Source organism: Antrostomus carolinensis, unplaced genomic scaffold, assembly GCF_000700745.2.
Source record: "Antrostomus carolinensis isolate BGI_N321 unplaced genomic scaffold, ASM70074v2 scaffold42702, whole genome shotgun sequence".
NCBI lineage: Eukaryota > Metazoa > Chordata > Aves > Caprimulgiformes > Caprimulgidae > Antrostomus > Antrostomus carolinensis.
The window spans coordinates 27,802-46,144 of record NW_010299622.1 but is presented as its reverse complement, the minus strand read 5'-3'; the positions used below and the strand labels follow the sequence as shown (position 1 = coordinate 46,144).

General features: G+C 36.1%; 1 protein-coding gene across 1 annotated transcript in view; it reads right to left on the bottom strand.

Moving 5' to 3' along the window:
• Positions 1-292: 292 nt before the first annotated feature.
• Positions 293-18,343, bottom strand: part of SKAP2 (src kinase associated phosphoprotein 2) — a 37,830-nt gene continuing 19,779 nt past the window's right edge. The window contains exons 5-7 of the mRNA XM_029083723.1: positions 16,605-16,673; positions 9,852-9,964; positions 293-385 (exon numbers count right to left, since the gene is read on the bottom strand). Of these exons, the coding sequence (XP_028939556.1) occupies positions 293-385; positions 9,852-9,964; positions 16,605-16,673 (275 nt within the window). The remainder of the gene's footprint in view (positions 386-9,851; positions 9,965-16,604; positions 16,674-18,343) is intronic.

The following is an 18,343-nucleotide window of genomic DNA, read 5'->3' as shown; positions in this document are numbered from 1 at the left end:
AGTAACAAAACTAACTAGAAAGCACACCAATTTTATTTTACCAAAAAAAAAAAAAAAATCTTGAAAAGAAATGTAGTTATAAAATATTTTATCTTTTGTACACTGTGGTTTAGTATTTCATACAGAATCTCAGAAAAAGTGCTTTAATTGAACCTTCAATATATTTTGCCATAATCTTTATGTTAACAGGATTCTACAAAGGTTCCAGGAAAGAAATACTTATGAAACAGAGAACAAGGGAACATATAAGCCATTACAGAAGATTGGATTAAAATGTACTTACCCAGGCCTCTCAAATATCATACATCTCCATTATGTAGGCTTTAGGCACCAAGCCAATGGTTCCCTTCATTTCTCCTACCCACCAGCCAAATCTATTGTACTCCTAATTGAAAACAATATGCAATATTAACCTTTAGTCTGATATATATGCAATAGTGTTTTCTATGCAACTCCTTATGGATGCTTTTTCTTATATACAGTTATAATAATTTCAACTGAAAATTAAAACATATCTTTTTGTTAGAGACATGCACATGCAGAGTTAGGCAAAGATAGAAGTTAAATTTTAAAAAGGCCAGGCACACTCAGGAAAATTTCTTCATTATGGCTACGCTTCTCTATAACACCTACTAAAAATATCTGACCTCTCCATCCTCTGTTCACCACAAATATAAAAACCTTATCTTTGTAGCTAAAATCCAATAGCACAATGTTGACATATAAGAATCAACTGGGATTCTCTCAGTATCACAAGGCTAAACTCTAAGAAACTTACACCAACTTATTTTAAAAACTACTTTGTTCAAATGTGAAGGGAACATTATATGTCTAATACATAATTTCTTTCTATGGACAAGGTCTGCTATTGCCTTATGCTTGCAGAAAATTCTATGGCAGACCTCATATGTCTGACAGATGACTAATGTACTTTTGTTTGAAATTTGTTTAGGCTTAGTGAGACAAATATGAAACAAAATGAATTATAATAGTTTAAAGAAATAATATCTTCCAAAAGCAATACCAAGTAAGAGTATTGTGGGATAAAAATTTAATTTTTTTCCTATGAGGTAAATATTTTAAGATCAATCCTAACAGCGGTTCAATAAATTGTAACAGCTGAAATTGCACACACACATATATTGAGTTACAAATGAAGCATTATTAAAACAGAGACCTCATTCAAAATGGAATTATTAGCAAGACAGAAATTACTTTGTAACAAACATGGAAAATACAAAATACACAGATATCTCTGATAAGCAACATCTGCTTCCTGCTACGCTGCTCTTCTGACGAGAAAACCGAAAGGCTATAGGATTTTGAATTAATGGTCCTACTGAGATGACACTATAAGCTATTATTTTTACTGTAGATAAACTTTTTCAGTTATAAATAGTAAAGTGGAGCTTAAGGGTTAATGGAGTTTCATTAGAGCCCGAGCTATAATGATTTGCTGCTGGCATATCTGGCCTGGTCGAGAGTTCTCTAGGGTCCTATGAGGTGCTTAGTGTACTCAGTTCTCCCTGTGCTTAACTATGATGAAGCCCTGTTGATGGCCAACTTTCATGCGGGCCCAGGCTTTTTTTTTTTTTCTTCTTTTTTTCCCTTTAAACAAAACAAAACAAAACCAAAACCAAACACACTTGCATGCAGGCACACACACACACACTTTTGTAATTTCTTATTGTGGAGGGCTGAACACCCGTCTTAAATTAAACATGTTCTTCCTTCTCTTCACAGTGAACTGGTGATTTAAAAGACTCTATCCTACCATCCATAAAATACTGCAGCAAGTGTGATCTAAAGAAAATCCATATAAAAAGCAGCAGGAAAACCTTCGTTTATGACGTGAACACACAAACTAGAAAACTTCATAAATAATTCCACCTTATTCCACTTTCCACTGCAGAACAGACTGCTGGGGATGGGTCTGGTTGGAAAGTCTCGAGGTATCTGAACCTGATCTTGCTCTCAGAAGTTAAGAACCACTCATAATCTTTCCCATGGGGGTACACATTACACCCTAAATCCTTAAAGGTTAAATAATACCCTGACACTGAGGTTTATAATGTTCAAGATCAGCTACATGTTTAAAAAAATCTATGTTTTATCTCACAACACACTGTTTAAATATACAAACTAGATCTCTAGACTGAAGTGGGAAATTGTTGAAAGGAGCAGTACTCACGTAGACTACTGGAATCTCAGCAATAAATCTCTCCAAGAGAAAGCAACAAAAGTTTTTAAGCTGTTACATGGAACTCATGAAGTGACTGACAAGAGTGATTAAGCAAGTTTTGCTAGACAGCAGCCAAAAAAGCAAACAATACATGAAATGAGGGAAGTGGCTTAGTTAAACGGTCATTAAATTGCATATGACAAATGGCACAGAAAAAGCCTGTGGACTATATTATCCATTGAAAATGTTCCACTTAGCAACACTACATGAACTTAGAAATAATTGTTTTAAAAGAAACAATTCAGATACCTCAAATTAAAATTAAAAGCATGCTGCTGTTTTGAAAACTTTCTGGGGTTTGCTACTTACTAATGTACCACTTACTGCTCTGGCATGAAGCTAAGTGAGAAGATGAAATGAATGTTGATGTAAAAGACTGGTAAACTAATTTAAGGATTCACTGCAACCATTATACCATACAGACAATATTGCAACACAGAAGCTTTTACTTTACATTACTATTCTTTGCATGGGTCTCAAGAGCAACATGAATCCCAATTAAACTATCTGCAGTCTATAAGAAGTCTGAACAAAAGCATAAAGCAGATACCTGGCTACAAGGAATATAAAACTTTAATCTCAGGTTTAAGAATAAGTAGATAGCACTCCTTTTTAAACTAATTAAAGTACAGACATCTCTCTTTACACTCCTAACCACTCCCTTCTATCCTCAGTACCATAAAAGAGCGCTTACTCATCAGGCAGACAAGAAGTTTCCCCCCAGTCCTTTCCTGAATTCACATATAAAATCCAAATTGATGTATTGTTTCTATCAACGTTATCAATTATAAACTCCTTCACAGCAATATGATTCAATTACTACACTGCTCTTGTGAGGTCCACACGTCTATTACGGCTGCTTAAGATGTGTAGACTAAGTCCACATTTGTGGGAAATAATGATTAACATGCAGAAGGATATGAATACAGTTAGGAGTTTTATACGAATCCTTAAGAGTTGGGAAGCATGGTGCTTTTGCAAGCATCAGCTTCAGATCTCAGGTACCACTGGGTTTACCATCTGGTATCCCTCACTGCATTCAGCTCTTAACATCACTGCTAACACAGGCAAGCGACTACACTTCAGAAGGACTGATAAAATAATGAAGAGTCCTTTAATCTACAGGAAACCATTGTAGTCAATTTATAAGAAATATTGCATCCCTTTGTAGGATGTGTAATTATTTTCTATTAATCATGTGCTATAAAGCTACATTATGTGGTTATTCTGTTATCACTAGAAAGAGGCCTGCAGTCAGCTCCTGACAATGTTAGGTAATTACTAACACAAAGCTTCTTTCTCCTTATGTAGAAACGCTATCAAGATCCAGAGGTGCTGTGATGCTCGCTGTATGAAAATAACTCTCCAAAGAAATTCAATAACTGCAAAATGAATTGCTCCAAGGCAAATAGAGGGATAGGAGAGGGGGGCAGGGCCAGATCCAGCCGCCCTGCAATGAGGAGAATGCACAAGTGTGTGGCCACGCTCTGCCATGTGACGGGGAGCACATTTGCCATACCAGGCAATGCTGGGCAGGGGCGGGGGGAGGAAGGGGCCACCGCAACCCCTGGAAGACAAACACCAGGGCAGGGGAATACAATATGCCAAATAACACAAAACAACCACCTTAACAAATGAGCGAATGCTCTCTAAGCTACTTCTATGTTTTCACTGTCTATAAGAGTGGCAGGTTGGGAGTTTTTTCCCCCCCCCCAGCAGAAATTTATTGACCAAAGTGAAGTAATTTCATAGGGCAGCAAGGAACAGGTTACAATTTAACATGCTGGCAAAACACCCTCTGTACAGCATGCTATGACAGCAGCGTAAAAAAAAAAAAATCCCATCATGGTTTGCAGGATCCTCAAATGCTCTTAACTGAACACTCTGTCAGCAGATGCTTCTCATTGTCCCCATCCCACCAATTTCACTGCACTGACGTGTATGTACCTATGACTCTATGAGACACTGATCATAAAAGTTTTTGTACGTGCGGAAAATGGAGTAGGTAGAAATACACCACTTGTTTTTTCCAATATCTTTTAAATTCAAGATTTTTTGTCAAGAATCTTAATATGCAAGAAGATACAATTTTTAAAGGCAAGAGGATTTCCAAAACAGTCTCTACCTTTAGAACAGATCCTCTGTGTAAATGAGTACCTCCAGATGCTTTGCACCATATTAACTTCTATTGACTTCAGTAAACGTTAAGAACATCTGGTCCTTGTGCAGTTAGTCCCTATTGTTCAATACATATGGTATGGTTTTTGCATTTGTGGGTTGGATTTTTTTATTTGTTTTGTTTTTTAAAAATATTTGCTGAAAATCATCATTGTGTTTCAATGCCTTGAAGAAAACAATGGACTTGCATTTAAAAAAAAAACAACTCAAAACTGAAGTGTGTGAATTCAAGATTTTTCTCCTGCCCTCTTCCAGTGGCTCTATAAGTAGTGTTAACTTATGGACTGAAGATGCAGAGACTTTAAAACTGAAAAGCAAAATGTATCTATAGCCTTGTTTGGGGTTAAAATAAGTAGCCTCTTGTATGAAGCTAAAGATGTGCAGAAAGACTGGAGAATTTTTTTTCAAAGAATATCCTAGGGGGCAATTTTGTCAAGATAATATTTTAAAACATCTCTAATTCATCTAGGGGATTCAGACTAGCTAAAAAATTTTAGAACGTCCATTGGTGTAATTGCTCAATGATACACTATCAACCAGGGAGTATTTTTGGCACAGAACAGTATTTTCTCTAAAAAGCAGAAAATGACAAATGTTACAGATAACTGAATGAGACTTCTTCACAGGTAGTACAGTTGTTTTAAGACAGTAATAAAATGGTCTTCTTTAAGAATATAAGCCTCTGATTCATTGTATGGTTGTGTTCTTAGATTTTATTTCCTACAATGACACGAGACAAAATAGATTAAAGAGCTCTTTAATTAATTTAAACTCTTTAATTAATTTAAAATTAAAGAGTTCCAATATAAATCAGGGTAAGCAGACTAAACTCTGAACCAAAAGTGGCTCCTGAAAACACCCCAGAATGATAGAAGGGCCATTTTATTTTCCATTAGATGACAAAATGTCAATTTTTTTTTTTTTCCTAATCAGGTAGGTAAATGCTATTATCAGTATGCAAACCAAGAGAGCGAGAATCACTTTGCATTAGTCTGTCTTAACTAACCTTCCATTTAAAGGCCTTTGCTCTTATCTTATGTTTAGCCATACACCCTTTTTTTTTCCCTGTGAGGAATATACCTGAACAAGCCAGAAGGAAGAAGGGTTCAACTCAGTACTGGATTTTAGTTTCAATCAGAAGCATCTCACTGAAGTGAATCTCTCAGTGCTCCCACTTTCCCCACCTTGGCTCACTTAGCAGAGCCATCGGTCTCGGGGCACACACAGGACATTTCTTTCAGATAAAACTAAAATGGAAGATGCACTTGGGTGTCCTCCAACCACTAAATGCGTTCTCAATTCCACAAAACCAGGCTAGACCTCTTCGGACATCAAACCCCTTTGAAAACGCACGGTGTGGACGTCAGGGCCTCAGCACTAAGTATTTCACTCTGCAAATCTGTTCCTACTGGTACTCTCTATTTGCTAAGGTAGACATAGGCAGTATGGTCATGGAAAGAGAAATTACTGCTAAATGTGAATCTCAGTATCATCAGTCAGAAAATAGCCTGACAGGAGAACACTTTAGGTTTAGTATGCCTTCCACATCTTTTTGGAAAAAAAAAATAAAAAAAATTAAAAAAAAAGATTATACAGGTTGAAATATGAGCATTTTCAGATATTTCTTGTATTGAAAGAACAAAAATCTACCGCACTAGAAATGTACAATCACTGAATAAAGGGTAATCTAGATACCAAGTTAACACTACTGTCATGGAAAATTCTAGAGCAAAGGGTCAAGTCATAATTTCCATGAATCATAAATACCAGAGTGAGCAGCATTATATTGCATTAGCATGTACTGAAATAATAACAGGGAAGAAGAATTCGTGTTTGACATATAATTTCTGATTTTCAAGTATTATTTGTTGGTTTATTGCAAATATAAATATAAATGAGATGGGAATTAAAATAGTTTAGAAGTTAAGAAATGGCAGTAATTCTACCAAGCAGGTGCCTACTAGCATCTAAATATATTTCTGTTGGTACTTGCATTTAGCTTTTGAAACTATGGAATTTCCCAACACAAAAGGTGCACCTAAAGCAAATAAACAATTGCTGCAAGGGCTGCACTTGCAGAAACTGTGCATACCAAACTTTTTTTTAAAAAAAGGGGGGGAGGGGTGGGGGGCTACCTCCACTCCAGTTGTCTTTGTTTCTGGAAATTGATTTCTCAAGTAACAGCTACGGAAGATTTATAAAAAGGATTGTTATGTTACAGTTTGTTTCCCCATTTATCACACAGGCTTGAAAGCAAAGGGAAGTCCTTAAATGAGCAGGAGTTAAGAGCAATCATCCTTTTAGAAAACAGGACACCCAAGTATTGCATTTCTAATAGTCAATATTAACTAAGAAATCTTATTAATGAGTCCCTCTATCAGTAGAGTTATAAACTCTTTCCTGCTGCATAGCAAGAGAGGGCTATGTAGTTTTCTGAAAGTTCACATGATTCATAGCATAAGTTATAAAGCCACTTGAATATTCAGGAATATTATAAATTAAAATTATAATATTATCAGTTTATCTGTGCAGAAACACAGATCAATTAATTTGAAAAGTTAATTTTTTTTAAAATAAAGAAAAGTTAACAAGTACTATTGCAATAGTTCTGTTATTTCTGCTGAGATTGAAAACTCAGCTTTTGAAGGAGACTCTCAAAGGTAGAAAAACCTAGAAAAAAGTTTTGGGTTTCTTTGTAAGACCTGCCACACAAAAGCTACTGTAGATATAAATATTTAGATAACAGCTAAAACAGTTTTAAAGCACCTTTAAAACAAGGGAAATATGCTTTTTCTACAGTTATTACACCAGCTGGGCATAGGTATTTGTATTATCAGAGTATAAGCATACACCTCCTGCTCACTGCACTATCACTGAATTTTGATGCTCCGTTGAAATTATGGGAAGGACCTGCCTTTGCATAATGCTGAGCTATTTGAGGAAGTAAACGTTGCCAAACTGAAACCTTGCTCATTCTTCTAAAAGGCACCCACCTAGAAGCTTACATGTAACATATTGCTCCTCTTGCTTTATTTAAATTATATCAATGCCCAAATTCACTAAACTGGTTCATAATTATTTCTGTCGTACTAATGATCTCATTCTTGGAAATGAAATAGTCACTTTTCTCCTAATTTCTATAAAGATATGTGAAAAGCAGGTAAAAATATATTGCTTTGGCATAACTATTGCTGAGACAAATATCTATCTTAACACGTTCATCAGAGCAAGCTATACCATTTATATTTCATTGTAAAACAAAGAACTATTACATGTTGCACAAATATACTCAATATTTTGTTAATGCTTCACCCTTCCTACTCTAATATTGCTGTACCTATAGTTACTTCCGTATCAAAAAAATGTGATTTTCAGGAGTAATGTTCACACCTGGCTGACAGATGATAGAAAGGCAATAAAGCCATAGACAGCTAGGTTCAAGCTGAAGCTGAATTTATGACACCATTTTGGATCCACACGCATCACCTCCTGTCAGTACCTGCACCTCTCAGTTTCAACCACTAGATGGTGTGAAAAAATAAAAAAATTGCCAAGGATTCCTGCCGACTGCCATAAAATCCAAGTATTAATGTAGTGGATTAGGAAATATTTTCTGAAGAAAAGTCTTGACCCACTTCAGGGCGGTTAGGTTCACTTTTCCTTTGGTTATATTTTCAGTTACCAGACAAAGAGCTCATAAATGATCAGACCTTGAAACTGAATCAAGTGGAGGGTTAAGATGGATAATTCTCTGGCACTTTCCCCTCCAAGGACCCTAAATTCAGAGCTGACAGTAGTGGCCAACACTCATTTTTCTGAAAAAGCTGTAACAATCTTTAAGCGAAACAGGGCTGAATTTTCTGGGCTGTATTTTGGAGTAGAAATCATTCCCAAAGAGAGAGGCTCTATATATCTGGAGCAGCAGTAAGGCTGTTTCAAGGACTGATTACGGATTAATCACGGCATGACCACAAGACAGTTGATATACAGAGGACAACTTAAGCTACTGTTTTTCTGTTCTGCTCCATTTTTTAAATTAAATTTCTCACTCTTTTGGGGAAGGAGTAGCAAATGATTTTTTTTTTCCTACAATCTGAACATTAAGATTTTATTAATTCCCATACCATACCACAAGAGCACAACCCACAAAGAGGCCAAACTCATACAGTAGAATCCATTTGTTCATGGGCTTTTTTAGGGGAGGGAGGAGGGAAAGAAGTGGTTATTTTAAATTAGTACCACTCTTCAGTGCTGTATAACTGTGGGAAAGTCTGCCCAATCCAAAAGTGTTAACCAGCCTTTGGTAATGCAATTCAGTTATTAGTTTAAGTGACAATGAAATACCTCAGAAGGCAAACATGGCCGCATTACCATTAGTAATATATCTTCTGTATTTTTATATAGGACTATCTTTCTATCCATAAATCTTAAATTTATTTAAACAGAAGCTGTTACATTTATTATCTGGAAACACTGCAGTTAAAGGTATCACGGAAGATTTAAAGCAATTGTGACAACACTGAAGAGTTTGAAACTAAGACAAACAGATGCCTTGAGCTTTCATGCACCTACTTGTATATTTCAATGACCTACAATACCTTTGGCATTAATTAAACTGAACAGTAATTACATTTGAGATATATATTCTACATATATTTTAAAAGGTGATTTTTTTCAGTAAGAACTTGAAAAGATCATTTTTTTTCTAATATGTGGGGAAAAGAAAAATTCCCTCTCATTAATTGTTCAGAAGTAAACTTCAATGAACCATGAGACATATATTTTAGGAGAGGTTTTGTTTTTGTTGGGGGGTTAAGGAAAAATAAAAAAATTAACCCAGATTAGAGTAAAATTTCATGCTTATATTGCTTATCATCACTTTAGATGAGAGGAATTATAATTCTCATTTGCTTTGCAAACAGGAAAGCAGTAAATTAAAAATTGCCCAAATCTGTCAGAGTAAATGAATTTGGAATCTAAGCTGTCAGGACAATTACAATATACATACAAGGATGAAAGCATAGTTCAAAAAAACAAACCATCTTCTGTAGCAAGATGCCCAAAAAGTCAGAATCAGCACAGTCAGGAATATAAAACAGGAAACAAAAAACATAACATACAAGATAATTTAAAATTCTACAAGGTTAAACTTTTACAAGCAGAAAGCACATTGTCTCCCATTAAATCAGTTAACAAATGGTAGCCAAGATTTAACAAGTAAATAAACACGCTTTTAAGTTAATTCCTGTTACACAGCTATGTTTTAAATATGATTATAGTTTCTTTGACAAAATAATTAATTGCAGTGAATATCTGATTGCAAACAAAAGATCTGAAAGGAGTGCCAATTTCCTCTCACAGAACTGTGGGAATGTGCCCTACTGCCATGGCTCTCCTTTCACAACTATGTAGCCTCAGTAGCATCCCGTACCTTGCTGAGAATGTAGATAACATCACCACGTTTAAACGTCAGCTCATCAGGTACATCTCCTGTGCAGTCCCACAAACCTTGGTAGAAATTGGCATAATCGGTATTTTTGCCATCTGCAAAGACAATGGCAAAGGGTAAAGACTGAGGCACTAAAGTTACTCTTTAAATCTCCAGATACTACAAGGCAATTTATTAGTTCTCATTTCTTACTCTTCTTTTTAGAAACAGCTGCTTCATACCACAAAAGCAAGTGGAAAACAAGTTTAACGTGCGAGCCCTTCACTGGCAAGTCATATCACTTAAAGACATGTAGCTACAGGTTTTCAAAGCATTTTCCAGCTGCAACTTAAAGCAGCTAGTTTTCCTTTACTTATGTATTTCCAGCAAGTCCTATTTGTATCTTAATTTGAAACTGATAAAACTGCTAGAATATAATTAATAATAATCTGTGAAAGGAAGCCAAAATAAGTATTTTGTGATATACTCCCCCTCCCTCTCCTGTTCCAACAAAACTAAATAACTTCTCTGAGAACCTTTGAGATAATCCTTGATTGTTCCTTCTGAAATATTGGAGAACTTGGAAACTGTTGCTGAAGCTGCATTTTAAAAATATTTGTGTCAGCTCCAGTTTAGGACATTAAGCTCTGGCTAAACATGCAACTACACTACAGTCATAAACTCATCCTTCTAACAGCATAAGCACAATGGATGTGCTGTGTTCAAGCTGCCATACAGACCATTAACTGATTGATTATTTAGCACTCTCTGCTCTGTAATACGGCAATAACACAGTAATAAATGCTTTGTCATACACTTACAATACAGAGTACATCTATTGAAACACAGTGCTTACACACAGTTAAATACACTGGGTGCTTCTGTTACACTGCAAACTATTTCCTGTTTTTAATTCCATGAGAATGGAGTGTGATGAGTTAATGCAAAAAGAATGTAAGCAATACCACTAAGATGACCAGTTACATTATGTATACACTAACCAGACAGAATGTATATGTACTAATAATTTACATCACTGGAAAGCTATCTTCTAATTCTGATAACATAAATATCACTGAACTGGCTGGATCAAGGCTGTCATCTTAGTTTTGTTATATGATCCTTGAACAGCAGGCTTGCTGGTTATTCCAACATGTACCAGTTACATTTGCATGTCGTTAACACTCTACACCATTATTTATAGTTTACAATTTAATCATGATTGGTTCACTTTATTACTGAACAAATCCTGCTAAAGTATCAAGTATGAAGCAAGAGAAAGTGTCACGCTATAAAAAATACAGCAATATTCAACTTGTGTTTTTCTGTATTTTGACAAATACTTATATTTTAATTTTAATAATCTCGGTATGAGCCAGAAGAGCTTGTTTTCTATTTATCCATTTCAGTCTGTATTCTGTGCTGTCTTGTTTTGATGGCAATACTGTCATAAGGCTAAATATGCACAACCTGGAATTCAAAGCTGCTGTGCAAGTTAGCCACTATTTAATTCTCCATAACCTGGTGATGCAGAGCCACCACTCGGTGTATCGCACCAGGGGGCGTTCTGACCACCAGTGCACAAATCTGCCATCAGCACACCAAAAGCAGTAATATACACCTATATAAAAACTCTGACCATTCAGAAATAAGATATTTGGTTCTTGTAAAATGCATAGACAGAATAATTTTTCAAGAGGAAGGGGGAAGCATTTTGAAATGTTGCACCTCCAAATTTTGGCCCTTCCAATTTGCCAGTTCATTATTCACCAATTTAGCATTAGACATTTATAAACAGTAACACAGGTTAGCACCAAATTAACTTTTGACAAATATTAACTCAGAATCTCTCCTCAGTCTTTTGATTCCACACTGATCACAGTTCCCAGCTCTATCTCTTAAAAGAAAATGTAAGCCCATGTGAGAAATAATGAAATAACTCTTTTAGTTTTATCCCACCTTTCAAATCCTTTAGCAGTTGTCTTATTGATTTCATTTAAAATATATTAATCAGGAGTTTTACTTCTTCAAAATTGCACTGAAATGAATCATGACTTTTCATACTGATCTTTATCACTTTGAGGCCTGTTCTTACCTTTCTGTGCCTGAAATAACTCCTATTAACCCTAACGGGAGTTACATGGGGAACATCAGCAACATAAGAGGTCCCACAGCAGGTGAGACACATCTCTTGCTAGATGTTCATTGTGAGCATTTAATTAAGCCTTAAAGTGGGAAAGCAACTCAACTAATAACACAGCAACACTGGAAAAGATGCATTTTAATATAAGCTTATTGCTACAGTGAAGATGTTGCCCAAAGACTAACCATGGCTCTGTGCCCTCATATGTGAATTCAAAGTAAGACAGAGCTGTTTAAATCAGAAAGCCACATTTCTTGGTAAAACATATACTGGTATACCAGGAGCACAGAAATGAAAAACGGGGAGAGAAAGTGCCAGTGTAAGTTTGTGAACAACTATGCTGCTCTTCCAACAAGTGTTAATTTCAAATTCGAAATCCTTTCTCATACACACCAGCACAATTTCTCAAAATTCTGTAAGTACAACTACACACTCATGAAAGCCAATTGTAAATTTAACTTCAGAATCTACACATCTAAAGGGCAACATGCTTCATAAAATTATTCATAGTGCTTCACAAACACAGAGGTAGAACAAAAAAAAGCAGCAAAAACCTCTGTAAAACACAAGCCCTTTCTTTCTTTCTTCAGCCTCTCTTTCAGTTGGAGAGAATCCTGCCCTATTTCATTTGATTGCCTCTGAAGAACTGAGTAAAACAAAACCGGGAGACCTGGGTAAAGGAATTTGGTATTTATATGGTAATTAAAATATGTGGAGCTTCTTATCAATACACATAATACATGAAAACAGCTGGTGGGTTTAGCATCAAGAACATATATGCCCATTAGAGTTCAAATTCAAAAGGTATTGATTTGCTGGCATTACTCTCTCACAATTGCACTCTATTCTTACACGCTGTGAAATGTTGTATGCCTTAAAAATACTATGATGACATAATTGCTAAACTAAAGTCTGTTGTATTTTGAAGGCATGATCATTCAGGCCACAAATATGAATAAGACATGATAAAAGAAAAAAATGAAGTGTGTAGCAGAGGGTAGAAAGCAGTTTGATTTTACCTATCCATTTGCTTTTAATATTACCAATCACAACAAATGGCTGAGCAGGATTTTGGATAGGTTGTTTCTCTAGGAAATAATTATTTCATTCCAGGACAGCTACCTGAATCCAACAGTTTCCAAAACTCTTCCACAAAGAATTCCTCATGGTTTTCTGCTGCCATCTTTGTTATTCCAGTAACAGTAATAAGAACAACAGATATCTTTGTCCAATATACTGATGAAAACACATGAGAATTTATTGACAGACCAAATGGCTGCCAGCCTTCCTGATGGTAGGCTCAGACTGCTTATTTCACTGAAAAATACTGGCACCTGACAGTACATGCTTGAAGAAAGGTGAACAGTTCAGGTAAAAATATCTGACAAGTATATCACTTAAGCATGCACTTTCAAATATTATAGACTGTTTAAAACTTAAGAATGCCCATGGATTACTCAAGGGGAAAAAATTATAAGAATATTCTAACAGCCTCAATAGACAGGAAAAAACAAACAAACAAACAAAAAAAAAACACCCTCAAACCTGAAAAAACAGATTAAGATTGCTTATTTAAAGGGATTTAAATGTGCTGTCCCACTGCAACCTAAGCCAATCTAACTGCAGGCTGTTCCATTCATGCCCCCTTCCCTTGTGCCAATTTTGGCACTTGCCATTTCTGAGCACAAACTTGGCAGAAAACTAAACTGGCCAAAACAAAACCAGGAATTACAGCCCAAGTATGGAAATGCATTACTTAAAACATTAGAATAAATGTTACTGTGCCTGATTTCCATTGATCTTCCATTTTAATACTGATGGCATCTAAGTCAGCTAAACCCTGTTACAGTAGCGACTTAAACTTAGTAGTTATATTATCTCCTTACACATTGCTTATGGAATGAAGGAACATGCATGTATGTCTTCCTTTCACCACTGTGGTCCACTGCCCAGTACATTAAACAGCTTGCCATTCTGATTTGTATCCTTGACTCTTGATCAGATTCTTCACAAGTTTATAGCAACAGATTTGAAGATTACTAGTCTGGGCTCCTTAACAATATTTGAAAGAGACGAACTTCTGGAAAATTAATGTATCCCTTTTTGGTGATGACATGCTCAATATTTACCATACTGCAGGCTTAAAGATGGAGAGATAGGTAAAGTTCAAAATTAATGCTCCCAGAATGACTCTGTCTTACACAAGTGGTTTAGACTCTCAGAGTTCAGACTCAATGCCCAGATTAGACATATGCTGTTAAAGAACACAGTTATTTGTTTGTTCTGATGATGTCCTAAACTGCAAAGAATGCCTGTTACTTACTTATTTGCCTTTTTTCCCACATGTCGGCAAAATTATGAGATAAGGGCAAAATAATTGTAGTGTGTTCATTTGGACTCAACCTCTAATCTAGGCCAGTCTCTTCAGTATAATCTTTCTCACTTCCCTTCTCCTATTGTTCCATAGTTACTCTAAAATCCAGGTATTTACACTGAGACAGCACAGAACATGACATTTACTGAAATAGTGATTGTGGTAAAATGGGTACATAGTGGCAGAAAAAAAGATCCAGCAAGCCTTATAATATAACTGAAACTCTTCAACACTTTGGTATTTTTAAATAATTAGGTCACTAGTAATTAATGTAAAACTCTTTAGCAGCAACAGTCAGCACCAAGACTGAAGGAATAAAAAGAACTCAAGCCTGCACATTAATTGAACTAGAGACAAGTTAGAGCAAGAAAAAGAGTAGAAAAATAGTCTTTTGCACTTATCAGGCTGAGCTCACAGACAATTTGCAGAATATTTTCTGTGAAAATTAGGTTTAGTAAAGCTAAGCAATAAATTAAATTTAAGAATGTATGCACTGTTTGTGTGGAAAACTGTGAAATATTGAGTCAGGTTAGATATTTATGATGTGATGCCTATCAGAAATACTCATGCCAACACAGCCCTAAAAGACAAACAAATTTCCAGTGTAAAACAGTTAACTAAGTAAGATCAGATCATAAAATTATTGCATTAAAGGAATCTGATATCTGGGGAGAAGTGTTATGGTATTTTCAAGGACATTACACAAATACTAGTAAGACTGGTGAGACTGTTCTCATAGCAGTTGAAACTTTTCAGAAATAAAGGAGCTAAGGTTTTGATTTTTGTAAAAGTATAACCATTTAGAACTTCAAGAAGATACATTAGTGAAAAAAAAGCTGTTGTCAACTCTATAATTGGATTGACCCCATGCTCCATTACGACAACACACTTTTATAATTACGGTAATGTCTAAATGAGTACTGAATACTAAGGCTGTAATGAGTCATGTTGTTTTACACATGTTTTTAGCAGAGCACAATACTAACAGCATCTGATGACTTGGCTCTTGTTTCCTTTCCAAGAAAAGCAACCCAAAACTCCTCACATCAACCTGTTCCTGCTTTCCTGTATGGGTCAGGAAATCAGGCCTCTGTTTCCTCTCCACATGTTGCAACAGGAAGAGCACTGCAGAGCTACTTCCTAAAGGAACTCTTCTTGCCCACCCTTTCCTTGACAGCCCTGAAAGAATTATGTGTACTCGGTACGATGGGGGAAGGAGAGCCAGAATGCATGTCAGTGCAGGTCACAGTTACAATGCAGCAGATCTCAAAAAGGTGTAAGGTCTGATAAGCAGCAAGTCTTCTCTACTTGCTGTGTCACTTCACCAATAGTTTATCTAAAGGTCTGTGCCCTTGAAGCACATATATATCTTGTTTTTAAGCATAACTGGAAATACCTTTCTGTCAAGAAAAGTTGTCTGGCCATATGACTTTACATGGTGTTTGCAGTTATTTTTCCAGTCCCAGAGATAATTAGCACAAGGGCAGTTTGCCAAGCTAAAGCTGAGAGAATATCCTTCACAGTCTTTCTGGGCATTTGCGTCCTTTTCCAATTTTTATGCTGCTGTCACTGGACTCTGGCATTTCTTACCCAATTCATTTGCTTTCTGTGGTAATCATATGCAATGAAGATATGCATGGCCAACATTTAAACAGGCTGCAGATCAATTAGTGGTCTTAAGTTTATCTGATTTTTATCAAAGAAGACAGAGCTTTGGGTCGATTGTCAGAGCCTGTGTCAAGTTGACCTTTTCAGAGATGTCTACATTGCCAGTCCCTTGGGCAACTTGTTGTCCCCTGTTAGTCTCTGAATGGCAGAAGTCTGTTCTGCTCAAGCACAAAGTATACACAGATGTCTATATTACATTCTTATAGGTTTGACAGCAACTGCATGTTGTATCTATAAACTGTCCTTTAGCAGTGACACTTCCTCAATGATGATAAGCTAATTTATGCAACTAAATCTCCTTTGTGCAGAAATGAAAGCTAATTGAGTCATTACAAAGTAATTCAGGAAGGAATACCTTGTATAAATTGGCTTACTTTATAAATCCTTCTCAAGTGGTTTTCATGCATCCTAAGTGGTGCTAAGCAGTTTTGCTGCCATCAAATACCCAGGTGAAAAAGACAGCTTTACAGAGCTATAAAAACATTATTTTAAAACAGTAAAGGGAAGAGAAAAGAAAATAGAGATAAAAAGAAAGTGCATACACAAAATAAAGAAGAAATATTTTAATTACCTGAAACAGCAGTAAGTTTCTCCTGGCTCAGTTTTCTTGGCACTTCAGCCTTTGAAGGAACTCGTTCTTCTGCAAAACACATAACTGCAAATGAAACTCTGAAGGGATACCTCAGCTGACAGGAATTACAGTCCACATCAGTCTGAAAGGCACACTCTACATCTCCAGATTGTAAGCCCTGTTTACTGTTTTGCATTTGTACAGAAGTTGGAACATTGTTATTTCTGTGGTTTCCCCCACCCATCCAAATACTCCAAGAGCTTTCTTTCAAAATCTCAATTGTGAACATCTGTTTCCCTTTTCATTCTGCTCTGAATGTGGTAATATAGAGCTGGAGTTCTGCTGTTTTTCAGTCATTCTGAGACAATTGGAACAAGGGTCCTATTCTGCTACATACATTTTTTTTCAAGATAAAGAAAAGGAAATTGAGGATTGAAAAAGTATCCCCAGCCTATGCAAGAATTCAGTTCTTAAAAGAAGTATGCAGAGAAGGCAGAGGACATCTTACCTTCAACACTGTCAGAGACATACACTAGCTGGACACCTGCATGATGGGAACACAACCACTACAGATGCCATGCATTCCGTGCTCCTGCCTACTGCACCTGACTGGTCATAAGCAAGCCGGACTGTATCAAATAACTTAGTACCAGTTTGGGAGACAAGAAAAAGAAAGCCAGGCAGTGATCAGCTCTGAAGCATGTTTTCTGGCTAGCAGGCTTGGAGCACTCTGAAATCCCCACAGGCAATTTTGAAGTATGCTCTACGTACTCCTTGTCTGGCACAGACGGGGAACTCTCTCATGCCCACAACCTCACTTAACTAAATCCACACTCCACTCAGTACAGGAACATAAGACCTTCTCCTCATATTTCACAGTCAACAATTCTGATGATGAGGTAAAAAAGGGAAAAACTATGAGGTTTTTTAGCTGTATTCTTTCTTTAGGTTCATAAGGAAGTAGAAACAGATTTATCTTGGCCTTTACAGTATATCAAAACTGACAAAGCTGCTGTACAGAATGAGGAAATAGTATACTGAAAAACCCACTTCTCAAACAAGAATTAGACTTTTAATACATTTAATCTATTTTGGCTTTGCTACTCATCACATCTTATACAGATATTGCTTCTTTTTAAGGCACACATTTCAGCAACTAATTTTGATATTTTACTAATGACAGAGAACAGACACAGAACTCACAGCTTTTAAAACGTTCCTTATTGTGCAACTTTTATGTAATTGCCTAATTTGACAAAGAGTGAATTTTATATCAACAGTTCAAAAGATTTTTAACCTTGTAAAAATTTAATCTATCCACAAGACTGTTCCTGCAAGCATTAAAGCAAATGTTTAAAGCACAAGAGTAGACCTGTTGAAATGAGTATGCATAATTGCTGCTAACCTATATACGCAGTCCTAGAAATATTACAATTACATCATGAGATTCACTCTACAAAGAGCTTTGAACTTCTGCCTTACTAAGCCAGCAAAGGTTTTTTGCTGCCTGACTCTTTACTAGGTAAAAATCTGGCTGAGATGAATATAAACTATTATTTGAGCCAAGGAGTAAAACAATAGAATGAGGGAAATCTGAAGCTGCAGTACAACATAAAACACTCCAAACAAAACACTCCAAACTATTTAGTGCATTCAAATGTATTCCCCCACTTGGCATAACCCTTGTGGCACATTTCCAAGTACACTCATTTGGGATTTTCTTAAGCACTCACAATTGG